This window comes from Taudactylus pleione, unplaced genomic scaffold (assembly GCF_031769625.1).
Source record: "Taudactylus pleione unplaced genomic scaffold, aTauple2 ptg000016l, whole genome shotgun sequence".
Taxonomy (NCBI): domain Eukaryota; kingdom Metazoa; phylum Chordata; class Amphibia; order Anura; family Myobatrachidae; genus Taudactylus; species Taudactylus pleione.
Window position 1 is genome coordinate 29,978,455 of NW_028284418.1, and position 22,123 is coordinate 30,000,577.

A 22,123-nucleotide genomic window follows, 5' to 3' on the forward strand; every position below is an offset into this window, starting at 1 on the left:
CTCACCATTGGAGCCGCCACTGCACGTCACTCAGAATCAGCCCCAGTATGTCACAAGTTGGTGGGGCCTTATGTTTGGTTAAATATAACAAAATAAAATAATTTGAGATAATGCCTAAAAATCATATTACAGTATGCCAGTTAAAGGGTCTTATTTGGATATGCATGGCGTGTTCAGGGTCCTTACCATTGCATAGATACAGAACTTAGTAAAATATTAGCATGTTGAAGTGAGACCACTGGAGTGACAGCAAATAATCTTTGAAGACTTACATTTGATCTATTTGTGTAGATATGTTGGAAATCGTGACTTGAAAAGACGAATTTCCTTTGTTTTACAAATTGCCTCAATAGCATCCATTTGCTTCCTTTAAATGAATTCAACTGACACTTATTAGCATGACAATAGCCATTTGGGCCATAAGCATCTCTTTGTCATCAAGATACATTGCAATGTGGGCAGTGAGAGCATGCCGCTCTATGGAAGCTGGAGTGAAAGGGAGAAGATATAAATCTAACTACTGCAAATTGATTCTGTGGAAGGTTGATCTGCATTCACATTAGCATTCCAGTCCAATGCTTCGCCTCAGCACATAAAACAACCTGTTTCTTTGCTATAAAAAGCTATTTACTACTTAGTTGCAACTGTGAATTCATACGTATGTGAAGTCTCAAACACTGGGCATGATTATTTCACCATTTTAATACTAAAAAGTGCAACCTGTTGCACTCTTTTATTCTATCTACAGCTTCATGATAGACACATTGAATTGCAATTTGAGAACAGCTTATATTCACATTACCATAAGTTATACACACAAGACAAAAGTGTGTGAGGGATAATGAGGAAGTGAGCTAAATAGATTATTATTCTATTCTAATATATATATATATATATATATATATATATACAGTCAGGTCCATAAATATTGGCACATTGACAGAATTTTCAGATTTTGGCCTCTATTCACCACCACAATGGTTTTGAAATGAAACAAACAAGATGTGCTTTAACTGCAGACTTTCAGATTTAATTTGAGGGTAATTACATCCAAATCGGGTGAACGGTGTAGGAATTATAACAGTTTCAATATGTGCCTCCCACTTTTTAAGGGGCCAAAAGTAATGGGACTATCAACTCAAAAGCTATTTCATGGACAGGTGTGGGCTATTACCTCGTTATTTCATTATCAATTAAGCAGGTAAAAGGTCTGGAGTTGATTCTAGGTATGACATTTGCATTTGGAATCAGTTGCTGTCAACTCTCAACATGAGATCCAAAGAGCTGTCACTGGGCCTGATTCAGACCCACTCGCGAGCGGCTGTCTGCTCGCAAGTGGGTCGATGTTATGGACTGAGCATGCGCACGACGGAGGGAGCTCCGTCGTGCGCATGCGCCAGACGCGACGAGCGAAGGAAAGTCCTTCGCTCGTTGTGTCCGATCAAAGGGGGCGTGCTGTCAATGTTGATTGACAGCACGCCCCTTTGGTGGGCGTGCCGGGGGCATGCCTCCCTGACGGGGGCGTTCCCATGGGAACGCCTCCCGTCAAAAGCCGGCCCACTGACATCACTAGTGATGTCAGTGGGAGTGATTTTGGCTCTGATAGAGCCAAAATCACTCCGGAGCTTGCGGTTGAAAACCTCAACCGCAGGCTCCGGCTCGCAATTTCGATGGTCGCGATGGTCACGACCATCGCGGCCATCACAATGCACGCTCGTATAGCCTGTGGGTGGTGACCCACAGCTATACGAGCGTCCAGGAGGACGCTCCATTTTCATGGAGCCCGGCCCTCATTCAGAGCGTGCGCTCTGCTCAGAGCGTACGGCTCTGAATGAGGGCCACTATCAGTGAAGCAAGCCATCATTAGGCTGAAAAATCAAAACAAACCCATCAGAGAGATAGCAAAAACATTAGGTGTGGCCAAATCAACTGTTTGCAACATTCTTAAAAAGAAAGAACGCACCGGAGAGCTCAGCAACACCAAAAGACTCGGAAGACCACGAAAAACAACTGTGGTGGATGACAAAATAATTATTTCCCTGGTGAACGAAAACCCCTTCACAACAGTTGGCCAAATCAAGAACACTCTCCAGGAGGTAGGTGTATATGTGTCAAAGTCAACAATCAAGAGAAGACTTCACAAGAGTGAATATAGAGGGTTCACCACAAGATGTAAACCATTGGTGAGCCACAAAAACAGGAAGACCAGATTAGAGTTTGCCAAACAACATCTATAAAAGCCATTACAGTTCTGGAACAACATCCTATGGACAGCTGAGACAAAGATCAACTTGTACCAGAGTGATGAGAAGAGAAGAGTATGCAGAAGGAAAGGAACTGCTCATGATCCAAAACATACCACCTCATCATTGAAGCATGGTGGTGGTAGTGTCATGGCGTGGGCATGTATGGCTGCCAATGGAACTGGTTCCCTTGTATTTATTGATGATGTGACTGCTGATAAAAGCAGCAGAATGAATTCTGAAATGTTTCGGGCAATATTATATGCTCATATTCAGTCAAATACTTCAGAAATCATTGGACGGTGCTTCACAGTGCAGATGAACAATGACCCGAAGCATACTGCAAAAGCAACCAAAGAGTTTTTTAAGGCTAAAAAGTGGAATGTTATGCAATGGCCAAGTCAATCCCCTGACCTGAATCCGATTGAGCATGCATTTCACTTGATGAAGACAAAACTGAAGGGAAAATGCCCCAAGAACAAGCAGGAACTGAAGACATTTGCAGTAGAGGCCTTTGCAGAGCATCACCAGGGATGAAATCCAGCGTCTGGTGATGTCTATGCGTTCCAGACTTCAGGCTGTAATTGCCTGCAAAGGATTTGCAACAAAGTATTAAAAAGTGAAAGTTAGATTTAGGATTGTTTAGTTTGTCCCATTACTTTTGGCCCCTTAAAAAATGGGAGGCACATATAGAAACCGTTGTAATTCCTACACCGTTCACCTGATTTGGATGTAATTACCCTCAAACTAAATCTGAAAGTCTGCAGTTAAATCACATCTTGTTTGTTTCATTTCAAAGCCATTGTGGTGGTGAATAGAGGCCAAAATCTGAAAATTCTGTCAATGTCCCAATATTTATGGACCTGACTGTATATATATGAGAGATAGTGAGAAAAGGAGTATAGGATTATAGGAGGAGGGTGAGATAGGGGAAGAAGAGGTGGAGAAATCAAAGGATAAGGGAAATGGAAGGAAGAAAAGAAGGGTGAGCAAGAGAAGTATTGAATAATGGAGAGAGATAAAGGTGAAAATGAGAGAGAGAGTGAGAGAGAGACAGTGGGGGAGAGATAGTTAGATAGATAGATAGATAGATAGATAGATAGATAGATAGATAGATAGATAGATAGATAGATAGATAGATCTTTTACACAATTAAAACATTTCATCATTTGTACTTAAGAATACATTATTGTCATAGAGAGGGTATAAAATAATGAGGAGGGAGGGAAGAGTGAATACAGATAGAGGGAGAGATGTATCAAACCTTCAAGAGAGATAAATTGGTGAAGTTGCCCATAGCAACTGATTGGCTTCTGTCATTTTATAGACTGTGCTAGATAAATGATAGCTATGAGCTGATTGGTTGCTATGGGCAACTTCTCCATTTTACCTCTGTCGAAGATTTGATACATCTCTCCCAGGGTTAGTGCCATGGGCCAGCGATGGTCTCCTCCCCTAGGTCCTGTGCCCTGGATGGCAGTACCTTTTGCCCACCCCAAGTTACTGCCATGTAGAAGAAGGGATGATGGGAGTGTAGAATTATAGGAAGAAATAGAGGGGTAAGTAGAGTGGGAGAACTAGAAAGATAAGGGTATTAAAAAATAAAGACTGAGGCGCTGAAAAAGTGTTGAATGATGTAGAGAGTTGGGTTGTTATATATATATATTAGAGATACAGATAGATGTATTGAATAATAAGAGTGGACAAGTTACCGTAGAATGACAGAAAAGGATATTCTGATGGATGAAGAGTGAAAATATTAAGAAAAGGATAGGGCTAGAGAGAATGATGGAGAATAGGAAAAAGGGAAGCTAGAAAGTCCGAGACATAAAAACAAATGTTTACACACATGCAGGTATATATTTGTATATATTGTATATATTATATGATAAAAAAATATATATAAAATTATAAATATGGAACCTAAAGACTAGAGAAATGTACAGACATACAATAGTATTTGCCTGCAATGTACTGGTCCTTTAGAATGTAAACGCAGCCTATAATTCTTTTGCTGTTTTTTCTCTTAGCTTTCTCTGGAGCTAAGTGTAAGTGTTGCATTTGGGTGCTGTACAGTACCACAGACCTAACGTCTGTATGCTGTGGATTCCTCTTGCTACAGAGGTGAGTCAGCATTGTAGGACTTGCCAGGTGCAGGGCAGGCTACATACCCCATGGCACAGCAGCACACAAAACAGCAGCCAGCTACCAAGAAACCATTAATCTTTCCACTCCAGATTATATCTTTAGAAGTGAAACACTCCATCTGTTTACTTCCTTCCTCCATACTGATTCTAATTACTTTAATACTTTCTTTATTATCTATTCAGCTGGTAACTTAAATCTGCGTATTTGTCTTTTAACTATTTAAAGATTTAAGAATTATTAACTCATATCTAAATGTAATAATCACATTAAATAATTATTTTGTTTAGACTGTCTTTAATGTTTATAGTATATTTTTATTCATACTGTATGTTGTTAAATTCATTTTGTAGGGATGTAAGTTCTAAACATTGTGTTGTCATACTGTATCTGAAAAGGTTTGTTGACTTGGTAACATAAATAAAGCGTTTAGCTACAGATAGATAGATAGATAGATAGATAGATAGATAGATAGATAGATAGATAGATAGATAGATATTAGATAGATAGCGAGAGGGGTAGAGAAACAGGCAGAGAGAAAGAGAGAGCATGAGGCAGGTAGAGAGAGAGGAAGATAAAGATAGATAGATAGATAGATAGATAGATAGATAGATAGATAGATAGATAGATATGAGAGATAGAGAGAGAGAGCAAAGATAAACAGATGGGGAGACAGAGAGAGCATGAGACAGAGAGAGGTGGAGAGAGAGACAGAATAGATAGATAGATAGATAGATAGATAGATAGATAGATAGATAGATAGAAAATTAGAGTAAGAGAAACAGGCAGAAAGATAGAGAGCATGAGGACAGATAGATAGATAGATAGATAGATAGATAGATAGATAGATAGATAGATATAGATAGATAAATGGATAGATATGAGCGATAGAGAGAGAGCAAAGATAAACAGATGGGGAGAGAGAGAGAGACAGAGAGAGCATGAGACAGAGAGAGGTGGAGAGAGAGATAGATAGATAGATAGATAGATAGATAGATAGATAGATAGATAGAAAAATGAGAGTAAGAGAAACAGGCAGAAAGAAAGAGAGCATGAGACAGAGAGAGAAAGTGAGAGCATAAGGCAGGGATAGATAGATAGATAGATAGATAGATAGATAGATAGATAGATAGATAGATAGAGCAGAGAGAGATAGGAAGATAGACAGATGGAGAAAGAGAGAGAGGCAGAGATGGATAGATAGATAGATAGATAGATAGATAGATGATGAGAGAGAGAGAGAGAGAGACAGACAGACAGACAGACAGAGAGAAAGAGAGAGCATCAGACAGAGAGAGGGGGATAGATAGATAGATAGATAGATAGATAGATAGATAGATAGATAGATAGATAGATAGATAGATAGATTTTGCACAATTCAAACATGTCTTTATTTATGTTTTTCAAGCATATTTTATTGTCATCATAATTTGCAGTACAAATATGAATTATTATGTGAAAATATATCTGTACAATATGTATATATATAAATATGTATATTTATAACAGATCAATACAATCAATAAATACAAAAGATTAGAAAATATATAATTTAAGTACAACAAATAACTGGGGAAAAAATAATTGTACATCCCCCCTATTAAAGAATAAACATTATAATCAATATTACAATATCAAAAATAATAAAGGAATTAAGTGTTATATTCATAAGAGCTAATTTGTTAGAAATTACATTATTTCATTATAGAAAAAGTACAGCAAACAATCTAATCTTTCCAACTTTAGGACAAGACCCAAAACATGATTTAGAAATATTAGGATTTGCAATGGAAAACATTAGATTATCTTGTCTGAAATCCCTTGAAGACAAATACACAAATATACAGGAGAGCAGACAGGTCCCGTTTCACTCAGGTCTCTGCTGGGCTGAAAGTTCAGAGACACAGGACAGCCAGATACAGTACTTTATATAAACTGTGAGAATGTGGCAGTGTGCCGCAGATAGGAGTGGGGCTGGGAGATAAAATCGTCCATGGACTCTGCGGGACTGTGGCTGCTGCCCTGGGACACTGAGGAGTAGAGGGAGTCCCAGTCACTGGAGGAACTGCAGCTGCTACTTGGGCTTGTCAGATCCACCATTAGGCAGGTCTTAGGTAGCTTCTGTATGGAATCTATTATGTCTTGGTGCCCCATGCTGAAGATGCTGTGGTCAGCCATCTGCAGGGTCTCAGACAAAGCCCAAATATAATTGTGAGCAAACCTCAAAGTTTCGATCTTGGTCAGCTTAGCGTCATCAGGAAAGGTTGGCAGGACGCTCCTCAAGGTGTCCAAGGCTGAGTTGAGGTTATGCATCCTGTTCCTTTCTCTGTCATTTGCTTTTACCCTGCGTTTTTTCTTCTGTTTAACAACTGTCCCTTCACTCTTGGCCTGTGACCGTGTTCTTCTGCCCTTCTGCTTTTTGGGCTGTGGCTCTCTAAGGTCAGTGGAGGGAAACCCCTCTCTCAACAGGCAACCTTCACTCACAGCAGAATCGGTTGGAGAACAGGGTGGAGAAGAAGAAGGGTCATCCTCATCAGAGTAAAGGTCTATCTCACTTCTCCTCTGGGTGCTGTCAGTTTTTGGAGACATTCTGAAAAAGAAAATAAGAAACATGAGATTGCAGCACTAAATGTATGTAACAGTTTCTCTACTGTAACAGTTGTAATTAGCTGTAATTGGTGTATTTAGATTGTCATTATAATACTAGTTGCACCACATTACAGCAATATGTATAACACATACTGTAACTAAACTGGTAGCTGTATGATCTGTATAGTGGAGAATTGCACAGATAATAAATGTTGATTCATACTGCTATAATTTACAAGCATACCTATTTCAGATAATAATGCTGGGTGCACTAAGGAAAGGCAAGGAACAGCGATTTCCTGTCCTGGTTCCTGAGGTGCTTCTGCTGTGAAGTACTGTAGAATGTGGGTAGGATATGCAACAGGCACACGACTCACTCCCAGGCGTATATATGCCGTTGTGGAACAATGCAGATCAATACAAAGTGTGCCCCCTGGCACACTTTATTTTATCAGTTGCGCATGGAGTGTGTCTGGCTCATTACAACCTGGGAAGTGGCCAATCAGAATAATAAAAAAAAAGACACGCGAGCCTCCCCACTGCCTAACACAGCTGGAATCCAACAAAGGGCCAAGTGGGATGGAGAGGAATGAGCCCCCACCTTTCCATAGATGATCCCTAAACTTAAAATGCACTTACATCCAGTTACCTCAGGAGAAGCCTTGTTTAGTGTATGGTGTCAAATATAATGCTGCAGTGAAAGTTTACTTGTAGCATAAAGTTATATATAGTTCCACTAAGTTCTGTTCCACTGCGGACACCGCGTTTTAGCACAGCTCTAAAAGGCACAGTACATGCTACGTACAGCTACTGGGATGGAGATCCTGTGAGTTGCTGATCATGCACTAATATGTAATATGTTGAGCTTGTTTATCAAACAAATCACATGGATAAATTGTAAAACATTTTTTTTATTTGCAGTTAGAGAAGGAGTTGTTTGGACAGATATAAAGCGCAACATTGTTTAACACAGCTATTATTTCAAAGGCTTTTAGCCAGGTTAGTGTTGAGAGATTCTGATTTTAATGTTTGATAGACGGTTACCATATTACAATATCAATGTCTCATTCATTAGATAATATTTATAGTGCCATTACACGTGCAAATACTGTACTATGGGTGGCTTTAACGCACAAAACTCTGTGCTGTTGTCTATATAATTTTAGCATCATTACAGAACGTTTATAGAACAAAGGGGGCTAAATAAACAGTGACCTGTGACATATGTAGTTATGCCTATATTAATGGCAAACGTGGGTCATAGCCGATTTAAAGGTCATTTATACTTGGAATGGGTTTTTTGCCACCAGAATAATCTCCAGCGCATGTAACTGGATTTTAGTAATGCGACATTATTTCCCCAGTTTTAAATGTGTTTAATTTTTGTGACAAATAAACAGAAAGTTACGCAGACTTTGTTCCATGAGAGAAATATTAGTCACTGCACTAGTTTTCCTCTGTGCGCAAAAACTCATTGGAGGAATTTACGCAATTGATTATCGTTTGTAGATTTTAAATAGCCACATTGTTCTGTACTTTGCATATGAATGCCAGGAACCTCCAGCACACTGACATTTAGTTTAGTACGTCGTTTTTTTGTCGTTTTTTAATAGATATACATATAGTTCACAGGGAAACCGGTAATGGATTATATTTATCCAAAAACAAACCGTTTGGAAAGCTTTGCTTTGCTTGTCATTTGTTACAAACTTGTAATTGATATGTATGTACAAAGCGGTGGTGCTGAAACAGCTCCTTTTGCTAATGATTTCCACTTACCCACGAACCTTACAATGTGCTCTAATCTTGTTTGGTTGAGGTGCCCTCTGTGCGCACGATGCGTCTGCAGAGGCGCAAGAATGACTGGAAGAACTTCCATCCTCCTAAAAGAGGCATCTGTTTAGTGGCTGCAGTTTCAAGTAGGGAAAAAAAGGACAGTTGGGTATAAAAGCCTTTATTTCTCTGCATCTTCCCGGGGGAACTTTCCTTTTTTACATTTTCTGTGCCCTTTTTGCATTTATATCAAGTGAATAGCTGTCCTTGGCAGTTTTCTTTTGCGCTTGCACAATTGGATGGACGAAAAATCTGGTGAGCGAGTTTCCAAAGCCTGGGCTACCCACTTCAATCGTCCTTCAAACAAAAGCTGGGGACGAGAAGAAAGCCCCACCTGGTACCACTGTTTGCTAAAATAATAATAAATAGATTTCGTTTAATAAATAATTACAAGAGATTGTAAAGTGGAGTGCTTTGGACAGCATTAATCACGAGGCTTGGGGCAGGTATCACCTGCTCGTTCGCAGACAATGCAAGTTTATTGTTAAATCACCTTCACACTACTACTCTCTGATAACTCAGCTATTTCCACAATGACTGGACACGTATGTTTACTCATAGTTAGCATAGCAAGCACAAAATTACCACAAACCTGATAAAATATATAAGGCAAAAAAACTGTTAGGTTTATACACACACCTGTCTGTGTAGCTTTACTATAGAATTGGCATTAAATGACCCATTCAAGGAGGGGCCCTGCACAGTTTACATTGGATTATTTTATGCTACTTTATAACAGGTTTACTGCAATCCCTATCTCCCTGTCCTGTTTGTCTTATTTTATTGAAAACATATGGTAACCAGCTGAACTGTATCCCGTGTTTCATCTGCCAGCAATGGACAGGTTTTGCAATCAGGTACTTGCTAACATGCTGCTGTGGACACATGGTGCTGTTTAATTTGGAGAAGGGCAGTTTGCTTTAGATAACACTTACCTATTATATCCCCCAGGCACTTAAACTGTAAAATAATAACACACAAAACAGCAGAGATTCTTGGGAAGGCTGCCTGTGTGCGCCACGGATGCCTTCCTGGATAGATGTGGAGGGGGGACCATATGCCACCTTGGAGGAAAGCAAAGGCGCACAGGACACTTGTGTTGGAACAAGAGACAAAAAGAAATAAAAACAAAACAAAACACTGGACTCACTCACCAAAATGGACACAGTCTTTTTATTTACACATCCCCAAAATTCCCCACAGAAACAATGGCAAACAAACTCTTGCTGTTATTAGAGTGGAAACCAAGGAGATGAGCGGTGTAAGTGCGTGCATTGCGCGCAAGGCTACACCTGTTGGGCTTCCTTCCCTGAGAGCACAGGCTTTCACGAGCCAGTATGTGGACAAGCACTATTAAAATATACTGTGATTTGTGGGGACATATGTTTAGCGAATATGTGATACTCTTCAGAGACAGACACAGGGAGCAGATGTTCCCACAACCATACCTACTGATAATATAATACCTGGGACCAGCAGCTCTCTGGCTTTTTTTTCTATTTCTTAGTTTGAGATGCCAGACCCACTAATCTTACTGACAACTGCCTCACTTCGTGACTTTATTGTCAATTTAACAGATGCACACTTGTCCCCAATGCACACAAACATGCTGTTGTTATACAGGCATCCATATGCCAGGCTCAAGGTGCACATATGCCCTCTTTGTGAAGGCAAGCTAAATCAAACAATATATTTTATTTGGAAACAAGTAACAAAATCAAGTGGTGGATTGAGCAGGCCATTAACTATATATCTGCCTTTGTTGGGCTTAAACAGTTCCCTGCGCACTCAAAGTGTTACAGAGATGGTTTCTGGAGAAGGGCTGGCTCGGTAAAGCTGTAAGAATGCAAAGTCAGCATGTTAATCATGTACAGCAATATAACTGTGTGGGATGTTTGCTGTGTACCAGGAAACCCCCTGGAGACCTGATGTGGACGTGTTTAGGGTCCTTGGATTGTGGTGCAGATTTTGGGATACAGACTAGTGCGCTTGCGTCAGGATCCTGCACTATTGGAAACTACCCGAGAGCCAAACTTTACTGAAACATAACATTGAAATGTATTTAACAGCCTGAATACTTCCATCACGTTACAACTGCTACTGTGGATTTGTGATATTTAGTAGCACATACTCATTTTACAATAATATATATTACCATCCAGATCCTTGTAAGAGTCTATGGTGCAACATGTATTTCTTTTATTTGCACTAAGCAGATGTCATTTAAAGCATTTCTCTGTCTCATGTTCCCATAGGTTGTTGTAAATGAATATATATATTTTTTTCCAGAGGATACATACTTAAAATACTGTAGCTTTACTCCACACCCCAAACTAGATACGGAATCGGTATGATATGCCGGCTGTCGGGGTGCGTCCTGTCAGAATACCGACAGCGGCATCCTGATGGTTGGTATCCCGACAGGGGTCAGATAAGTATACTTACCCTCCCCCCTAACCCTCCCTTCTGGCAGCCTAACCCTAGCCCTCCCCACCCTGCACCCTAACCCTCCCCATTAGTTCCTGAACCTAAGTCCCTCTCCTCCATCTCTAAACCTAACCCTCCCCCCCTTAGTGCCTAAACCTAACCCCCCACACCCAGTGTTGCCTGACCCTAACCCTCCCCCCAAAACATAACTCTAACCCCGCTAACTGCCCAAACCCTAACCCCCCCCCCCCCCCGCAGCTAAGAGGACAGGCGTCCTGGACTTACCTTGTTTGGGCATCCGTCCGTCTGTGTTCCGGCATCGGGCTTAAGATATTCATAGGCATTTTGACGCCTATCTTAACTCCCTTGTCGGGATATCAGCGTCGGCATTTAGACCGGAAGCTTCGCAGCCCCCGGTCAGCTGACTACATCCCCTTTAAGGTTAGTAGTTACAAATCTATTAATGTAGGCACCCTCTAGAGATGGGTATCCGCATTAATATAATGATATATGCACAATCAGGAACCAAATTAATGACACTGCTACTAAAATAACTTTTAGGGGTCAATTTACTAAAGTGAGAGTTTTTAGAAGTGAGTTTTAAAAGAGATGTTACCCATAGCAACCAATCAGATTCTAGCTATTATCTTCTAGAAGGTGCTAGTTAAATGTTAAGTAGAATCTGATTGGTTGCTATGGGCAACATCTCTTTTAAAACTCCCATGCGCATGCCGGACGCGGCACATGCGCAGGGGCCAAACATCGACCCGCTTGCGAGTGCTATGCGCTTGCGAGCAGGTCTGAATCAGGCCCATTATTCGGTGCCTCCAACCCACGAACGACCTGCGATGCGCAGGCACGTATGGATGATAAAGTTATCGTCCATCGTCCGTGCATGCAGGCCAACCTGGTCGATATCGGCCAGGGTACTATAGGGATCGTTGATCGATAGCAATCATCCAGCACACACGGGAGATCGATCAGTGATATCGATATCATTGACGGTCATCCCATGTGTATGCACCATTAGATGGGGTCATGCAAGTTTAAGAGATTGCAATCTCTCTACAAATATATGTTTAGAACATTAAGAATTACAGTAAATGTAATAGACAGTATTTTGTAACATAGCCAGACACATTTAAATATATATATATATATATATATTTGTATATATAGTCTTTAACAGGGGTTCCACCCCTGTTTAAGACTGTTTATTCTATTGTCTGGTTGTGCACCCCACCCTGGAGTGCTGCCTCTGGGATGTTGAGTGCCATACAACTCTCTCTGAAGCATAAGCGTAACTTGCGGCTGGTGTCCTCCTATTACCTTAATCCACCGGGACAAGGAAATATAAAATATGAAGTTGGGCGGCACTCACTCCATCTTCAATAATGAACAAACATCTGGTGTGGGATCAACCGGGTGTTTGTTCATTATTTAAGATGGAGTGAGTGCTGCCCCACTCAATTTTTATATATATATATATATATATATATATATACACACACACACAACAACACACACACATCTGTATCTACCTATCTATCCACATATATATATTTAATTTCTTGGGCATGTACTTATACAGATGCTCTCCCCCATTGAACAAGTTCATGCACAATAATTGTGATAGTGAAGGGGAGTATGCCTTGTACAGTCATCACTAACCATAACTGCATGTTTCTCCAAATACAAGGGACGATTCAATTCAGTGTCATTTGAATAGCTCCCGCAGCTATTTAATTGACCGCGCTGTGCCCTGCACTTAGTTGGGAAATGCCAGTAACTGCTCCATAAGCCGGGTGTTTAGTCGTGGCATTCTATGACTTAAGTGCCGACCGTGATGTTGTTAGCGCAGAAATTAGCATTTTTGAGAAAAGCACTGATATCTGCCACTTCCAATGCAAACTTTGTGGTCTATGGGCCTGATTCAGACCCACTCGCGAGCGGCTGTCCGCTCGCAAGTGGGTCGATGTTATGGACTGAGCATGCGCACGACGGAGGGAGCTCCGTCGTGCGCATGCGCCAGACGCGACGAGCGAAGGAAAGTCCTTCGCTCGTTGTGTCCGATCAAAGGGGGCGTGCTGTCAATGTTGATTGACAGCACGCCCCCTTTGGTGGGCGTGGCGGGGCGTGCCTCCCTGACGGGGGCGTTCCCACGGGAACGCCTCCCGTCAGAAGCCGGCCCACTGACATCACTAGTGATGTCAGTGGGAGTGATTTTGGCTCTAATAGAGCCAAAATCACTCCGGAGCTTGTGGTTGAAAACCTCAACCGCAGGCTCCGGCTCGCAATTTCGATGGTCGCGATGGTCAAGACCATCGCGACCATCATTTTGCACGCTCGTATATGCTGTGGGTGGTGACCCACAGCTATACGAGCGTCCAGGAGGACGCTCCATATTAATGGAGGTGGGCCCTGATTCAGAGCGAGCGCTCTGGTCAGAGCGTCCGGCTCTGAATCAGGGCCTATATGCAATATAAAAGCCCTACAGTGCCCTGGGATATCGTTAATGGCTTACACTATGTGCTCTCACCATTCCTTCATGGTCATTTCAATAGGTACACATCTTATTTCCCACAATAAGGGCATCATTGGGCACATCACGTTCTTCCAGTAACGGATCAACACATCCACTCAGGTCCACATATCATCCTATGCAAACTTACCTTACTCTGTATCCTGTCACACAGATCCATAAATAACAGATGCACAAATGCATTGTCACATTCTCAGTGGCAGTTAAAGGACTCTTACTTTGTGCCTCTACATGGTAAATTACCTAATTATGGGGCCACAATTACTCCCTCATTTTGTGCACTGAAGTAGATGTGTGTTTACACTCATATGTAGAGTTGTATGGATCCATGCAGGCAGACCTCCTCTTCCAAACGCTTGGTTTCATAGCAGTTATCATTGTCAGTGTACACTTGCACTAGTCCTATCTTTAGATGTATCTAAAAACAGGCACATTTAAGTAGAACTGGCTGTAGCCCATTTGGTGCCCTAGGCAACATTTTGACTGGTGCCCCCTAAAAACAGGTGACACTTCTTTTGACCACGGATCTAGTGCCCGCCTACTTTATTTAATAGTGACCTGGGCCTAGTACCCAGACCACTTACACCTTATAGGGCAAAAACTCCCTCTAGGGCCTAATGCCCCCTATGTAGCCAGGGCCTTGCACCCGGTCCGGAGCAGCAGCGTGGATTCAGGTAAGTATGTTTTTATATTTTCTTTTTTTAAAACCTGTCAGCACTACTGGGGGCACAACGGGGGAGGGGGTTGGCGACTACTGGGGGGACCTCTACTGGGGTGGATGCACAACAGGGGGGGTGGCTACTACTGGGGGCACCATTATTGGGAGGACCTCTACTGGGGGGGCTATTACTGGGGGCACCATTATTGGGAGGACCTCTACTGGGGGGGGGCTATTACAGGGGGCACTAAATCGGGAGGGGGAACCTCAACTGGGGACCACTACTTGGGGGGGGAACTACTACTTGGGGCATTATAAAAGGGGCCTACTACTAGGGGCACTGCACTGGGGGGACCACAACTGGGGGCAATAACAGGAAGGACCACTACAGGGACCACTGGATGGGGGGGTCACTACTGGGGGCCTGCATCAGGGGGACCACTACTGGGGGCACTGCATGGGAGGGGGGGGACTACTGCTGGGGGCACTATATAAGGGGTTAACTGCTAGGGGCACTGCGGGGACCACTACAGGGGGCACTAGATAGGGGGGGATCACTACTGGGTGCCTGCATAAGGGGGACCACTACTGGGAAAAGTGCATGGGGGGACTACTGCTGGGGGCACACTATATAAAGGGCACTGCATAGGGGCGGGGGGAATACTGCTGGGGGCACTATATAAAGGGCACTGCATAAGGGGATACCACTACTGGGTGCACTTCATTGTGGGGACTGCTACTGGGGGCACTGCATAAGGGGGAACACTACATAGGGCACTGCATTTGGGGGACCACTACTGGGGGCACTGAGTAAAGTGAACTAATTGGGGGCTGTATAAGAGGGACCACTACTGGGGATACTGTATAAGGGGCACTACTATGGGCCTGCATAAAAGGGACCACAACTGCATACTGGGGGTACTATATAAGGGGTACTACTGGGGTTAAGGTGCATATGGATAGGAATGTTCAGCGTGAAAATAAAGGGGTGTGTCATGTTGACACACCCCATTTTTACATGACCACGCCCATTTTTTCCTGCGCGCTCACACATATCGGGATGTTGGGTGGGGGGGGACTCCCTTTTCAAATTTGCCCTGGGCTCCAAATACCCTAGTTACGCCACTGTATGGTAGGCCTCGTGGAGGGCCTACCTGTTCCGTTGGAAGAGGCTGCAGGGGTGAGCTTCATTGGCTCTTTTACTTTTCACCCCCGCAGTCCTCTCCGGTCCACAGCTGCATTCTTCGGCCGCTGGCCCATCCTGGCCAGTGGCACCGCCTCTTCTTTGCTTCTTCCAGCCGGCGCCGCCTGTCCTCTTTCTTGATCATGGCATCTTCTGGCCTCTTCTGGGGCCGCCGGAACTCTTGCTGCGATGTTCTCTTCGGGAGGTCTTCACTCCTCCCTCTCTACCACCATACTGCCTTTTCCCGCTCAGCGGCATCTGATACAAGATGCCGTGAGTGGGCGGGGCTATGACGCGGCGAGCCACGATTGGCTCGTTGCATCTGCCTCCTATTGGCTGCTGGCCCGCGAGTCGGGTTTGGCACATGGATAGAGTCAAACAGTCGCCGTGGCCGATGCCGTACCAAGGCTACCGGCTGATGGGCTACAGTAAGCCCGGAGCCAAGTCCTGCATGCCGCGCCCGATGATTGACCAGCGCTAGGAACACATACTCCATCCAAGCGCTGGCTACCCGCCACCTATGCTTCCCCGGAGCTGGGAGCAGAAATAGCATCCCAGCGCCGGACGCTGATTTGTCCCGCAGGGGACACATGCTGTGCCGATGCTGGGATCAGCCACTTGATCCCAGCATGGCTTTCCACATGGCAGCAGCAGGGCAGGCGGGAGGGACATGCAGCACCAGTGGGGGGGGGAACTGCGGCAGTGCCCTGGAATGCCCCTTGGCATTCCAGTCACCCCTAGGCATTTGATTATTATGCCTATGCTTAGGGCCGGCTCTGCATTTAGGCATATGGACAACACATAGTTTATAACTTAATCAACATTCCTCTCTGAACTTTGCCTACATGAGAACTAACTCCACATTATTACAGCCCAGTTTTGTACCATCTGTCACTAGTGAGCATGTGATTGAAATGCATATAATGGGTTGGGTATGAAATCTCGGCAGCTCAATAGCTGCTGGAACGAAATGCCAATCCCGGAAGCCCGACAGAGGAGAATCCCAATGAAGCAGGTAAATTCCCTAACCCCCCCTTCTCCCCCCCAACCCTCCCTTAGGGGTGCCTAGCCCTAAAACTCCCAGGGTGGTGCCTAAACCTAACCCTCCCGGGGGGGGTGCCTATCCTTAAGCCTCCCGGGGGGGGTGCCTAACCCTAATCCCCCCCTTCCCCTAGCCTAACCCTAACCCTCCCCGGGGGGCCTAATTCTAAATCCCCATGGGGGTGCTTAAACCTAACCCCCCCTGCGGCTAAATGCTAAGGACAGCCGGGCTTACCTTGATCGGTCTGGCTTCCTTCGGCATTCCGGCGTCAGGATTAAGATAGGCGTCTGTATTTCGACACCTATCTTAAGTCCCTTGTCTGGCTTCTGCTGTCGGGATATAGACCAGCGGCATTTAGTCCACCGGTCTATAAACTACATCCCCTTTGCATTGCCCATATTTACATACAGGCTCGGACTGGGCCGCCAAAGGATCAGTGAGATCCCCAGTGGGCTCCGTTGTTTCATAGCCACACTCTCTATAGCGGGAGGGCAAGGCCTATTCAGGTCACCGGCATGATGCACAGTGCAGCAGCTTGCATGACTGACCTGGCGGCAGCTGCAGGTAGACAGTGGGGTGGGGGCTTTGGTCTTTGGGAGGGGGCAGGAGGTGATGAGTGAAAGCAGGGGGGGGGCGTGCTTCAATATCAGAAATGCTGATTCATTTTATGGGATTAACGGTGATGTCAAATCACAAGCAATCAGCAGGTGGAGTAGCTGATCTGCTGCCAGCGCTTCCTGCACAGAATCGAGGAGCCAGGTCCAGGCATCACTGAGAATCAGCAGGGCCGTAACTAGGGTGATGCAACATTTGCCATGGCACAGGGAACCGCAGGGGGCGCTGCTCAGGCCTGTCAATTTTCTGTTTATAATCATTCTCACTTGTAGCTTCCTCTTCTTTTATTCCCAGCAACTCCTGGTCTCCCCTATTTCCTCCCTGGCCAACTACCCCTCCATCTGGCAACCCACAAGCACCTTCAGTCACATCCTCTTTTACTTACATGCACATTTCAAAATACTGTCATACCCAGGACTCAAACCTATAACCCAGGGGTCTTCAAACTTGGCCCTCCAGATGCTGTGGAACTACACATCCCAGCATGCACTGCACATAGTTTTAGCATGCTGTTATATCAAAAAGGTGGCAGTGCATGCTGGGATGTGTAGTTCCACAGCAGCTGGAGGGCCAAGTTTGAAGACCCCTGCTATAACCTCTCACGTAGCAGTTAGACACCTTACAAATGAAGCTATCTGTCCCACAATTTCTGATGACAGCCCTGAACACAGCCACCGATTCCCAACCCAGGTGTTACCAGCACACTTCAAGTACCCTTGCCGGTGAGTTCTTCTGCCGACACATGGTACATACACGGATCTGCCCGTGGCTGATATTTGCTGCATGTACACTGCAAGTAGCTTTCTTTCTATAGCTTCAGTCGGTGATCTACGCTGCCAACTCCAGGCTTGTGCATTGCTATTCTGATGTACAAATCCTGCTGCAGGTGCAATTTTACCAGCGCTATCCTATATCTACAGCTGGTGAGTTACAATGCATAATTACTGTGTATCCTCACTGCAGCAATTGGATTCACCTGCATTTAGCATGTGGCACCAGGATAATAGTGGTAGAGGACAAAACAGATTTGTCATTGCCCTTCCCCATGAGGCCAAGCCCCTTTTTTGGCATGCGTCTTATGTCCCTATTTGGTCCATCTGGCACAGTGCACCAAAAAGTCTAGTTACAGCTTTGAGAATCAAATTCTTCTTTTGAACAGGTATGTGCCAGTGGAGGAGGTGTGAAAAATGTTTTAATATATTTATACAATGGGGTGGGTGTGCTTGTTTTAATACTGTCTGTGGTGATGGAGGTGTATTTAAGTGTGTGTGTGTGTTGTATTAATATAGTGTGTGATGGGTGTATTCATATTACCTGTATTATATGTGGGTCACTGATGGTCTCTGTATTATATGGTGGGCACTGCGACACTTTCTGTATTATATGATGGGCACTGCAATGCTCTCTGTATTATATGGTAGGCACTGCAAAACTCTGTATTATATGGCGGGCACTCTGACACTCTCTATATTATATGGCACTCACTCTGACACTCTATGCATTATACAGTGGGCACTGCGACACTCTCTGCATTATATGGTGGGCATTGCAATGCTCTCTGTATTATATGGCGGGCACTACAACACTATTATATGGCAGTCACTGACACTCTCTGCATTATTCGGTGGGCACTGCAACACTCTCTGCATTATATGATGGTGGTCACTGCAATGTGTTCTGTATTATATGGTGGTCACTGCCATGTTCTCTGTATTATATGATGATATTTGTGATGTACTTTTTATTACTGTATATGGTGGTCACTGGAAAGGTTTCTGCATTATATGGGGGTGACTGCACTGTTCTCTGTATTATATGTGGGTCACATGCAATGTTTGCTGGGGTTGGGTACACAATCTCGGTGCATACAATACTGGCATTCAGAATCCCAGTTTTGGCATCCCGATGGTTGAAATCCCAACAGCTACAGGTAAGTAATTTAACCCTTCCCCTAACCCTACCCGTAACCCACCTTTCCTGCAGCCTAACCCTAACCCTCCCCACTGCAACCTAACCTTAAGCCTCCACTCCCACAGCCTAACCAACTCCCTAGTGCCTAACACCTAACCTAACCCTAACTCTAATACAACTCTAATACTTACCGCCGGGATTTTGACCCCTGTCTGGATTCCTGCACCAGAATTGTGAGTACCGGCATTCTGTGTGTCGAGATGCCAACTATATCCCATTCTCTGTATTATATGGGGGTCACTGAAATTCTCTCTGCATTATATGGTGATTGTTGTGATGTTTTCTGCATTATATGGTGGGGGATGAATACCGACACCAGCATCCTGACAGGGTTAGAATACCTACACTTGTCAGTCAGTATTCTAACCATCCCCCTCTCCCTACCTTAACCCCTAATGCTAACCCTCCACCCAACCCCGCTACTTATATTTGGGATTCCGGCAGTCGGGATGCCAGTGCCGAGATTCTGACAAGTGTCGGGATTCTGGCACTGGCTTTCTGAGCACTGGAATCCCGGCGATCGGGATATTGACCGCATCCCATTTGGTGGTCATTGCAAAGCTCTCTGCATTATATGGTGGCTGTGATGTTCTCTGTTTTATATGGGCATCGCTGTGATATTCTCTGCATTAAATGGTGGTCACCCCAATATTCTCTGCATTATATGATGGACATTGATGCTCTTGCAGTCTATGGCGGTCACTGTGATGCTCTCTGTATAGTATGGCAGTGTCTGCAATGCTCTGTGATGGGTGAGGCAGTGTAGTACAGGCAGCAATATGTAGCCATTGAATTTTGAGACAGTTGAGCTTGCATGCTCTATTAAAAAGTGTAGATATCTCAGAACCACACAAAAAAAAGGACCTGGCACCTTAATGTAAAGGAACTAAAAATGTGTTTTTCCCTCAACACACATACATTTCAGACTTTGTAGCTGTATCCAAGCTAGCACAGGGTGACTAAAACTACAGTGTCTAATCCCTATGACCAGGGCCATAGAGAGCTGGCCCAGGCCCCATTGCTATCGGGCCATGGCCTGGCCTAATTGTGGGAGGTGTGGCCTCTCCCCTTCAGAACCCCCCCCACCCACTATTTGCAGGACAACAAAATGATGCTACATGCTGGGGAGGGGGCGCTGTAAGCCCGTCAGCGCAATGCAAATTCATGGGTGGAGCTATCCCGCACCTTCTGGAGACTGGACATAAAAATTACTACTTACCTGCAATGGACTTCATAATATATAGTGTAATATAATTTATACATTGAGAAGTACAGTAAGGGGTCTATTTATGACCCTTTACAATTTTTCCCTGATAACTAACATCTCTTATTGCCATAAAGCAATGAGCAATAAAATATGGTGTATTTTGGCAGTATTTTGGGACAGTTGCTTTGAAAGGCAGCTGTCCTTGCCAAGAGTAAAAACTACTTGCAATGGCTATAATTCTTCTGGGATTTCACCCAGCTCACTTATTACACATGCATGACCACAGTATAAGCTGCTGTACAACTAAGCCATAGGGATATATTTACTAAAGTGGAGGTTTTTAGAAAGGGAGATGTTACCCATAGCAACCAATCAGATTCTACTTATCATTTATCTAGCACCGTCTAAAACAGTGGTCAGGGAACAGGGGTAAATTACCCCACATGGGGTAAAATTGAAATTCCTGGGGGTAATGGACGGACAACCGGGCATGCATATGAATCATTCTATAACATAGAATGATTCATATGCATGCCCAGCTGTGCCGCAGAGAGGCTCTAAGCCGGACGCCTGCTGAGATGCTATTACCAGCGGGTGCCCGGCTCCTTCCCTGCAGCGCCGCGTTAGCCGGAGGCTGGAGTTCTCTTCTGAACTCCAGCTTCCATCTCTCTCCATGCGCACTATGGGAGAGACGTCATAACGTCTCTCCCATAGTTCCGAGGAGCAACCGGGTGGACAGGATGGCGGCGGATGCAGGAGTGGGAAGTGTTTTTTTTTTATTTTGTACAAGCGACACTACAGGGGCATTATATGGGGGCAATACTACTGGGGCATTATATGGGGGCACTACTACAGAGGCATTATATGGGGGCACTACTGCAGGGGCATTATATGGGGGCACTACTACAGGGGCACTATATGGTGGCACTACTATAGGGGCATAACTATGGGGGCACTACTACAGGGGCTTTATATGGGGGCATTACTATATGATTTCCTTCCTTTCAAATCAAGGGGGTAGCGTCGGCGTATCTACATATATTTTGGGGTAAAAGGTAAAAAAGTTCCCTGACCCTTGATCTAAAAGATAATAGATAGTATCTGATTAGTTGCTATGTGCAACAACTCCACTTCTAAAAACCCGCACTTTAGTAAATATACCCCCTGGAGAGAGCTAAAGTGGAGAGAGAGAAAAGTGCCAACTAATCATCCCCTAATTGTCACGTTACAGGCTGTGTTTGAAAAATTACAGTTAGGACCTGATTAGTTGGTACTTTATCTCTCTCCAAGGCTTAGCATATCTACCCCAAATAATCAGGTGTGCGGTATCCTGCACTATTTAAGTGAATATAGGAGATCTGTCTTTTTGTTAAATAGCAGGGATACTTACCTAAACAGCCTTTTCTGGTTTTAGACTTAATAATTCTGCCCATTTGGGTATATGTAAGTTTGCATGTACTGACTGTATTGAATAATTAATTGTCTCTATAGCTATATTAAAACCAGTTAAACATCAACTGTGCAAAGCAAACATATTTGTGTAGCTATTAAAACATCAGAGTCATTAAATGTGACTCTGGGCCTGATTCAGAGCCACTCGTAAGCGGCCGCTCGTTCGCTTCGAGCGATGTTCGCACAACTGCGCATGCGTATGGGTCGTAATGCGCA

General features: G+C 44.1%; 1 protein-coding gene across 1 annotated transcript; it reads right to left on the bottom strand.

Annotated features, from left to right (window-relative positions):
- Positions 1-6,271: 6,271 nt before the first annotated feature.
- On the bottom strand, positions 6,272-6,977 carry NEUROG3 (neurogenin 3). Its single transcript, XM_088473448.1, has one exon. The coding sequence runs from the start codon at positions 6,975-6,977 to the stop codon at positions 6,315-6,317; it is 663 nt and encodes a 220-aa protein (XP_088329574.1). The 3' UTR covers positions 6,272-6,314.
- Positions 6,978-22,123: the final 15,146 nt, after the last annotated feature.

Excerpts from the sequence above, each read along its gene's own strand:
- NEUROG3 (XM_088473448.1), bottom strand. The coding sequence starts at position 6,977 with ATGTCTCCAAAAACTGACAGCACCCAGAGGAGAAGTGAGATAGACCTT.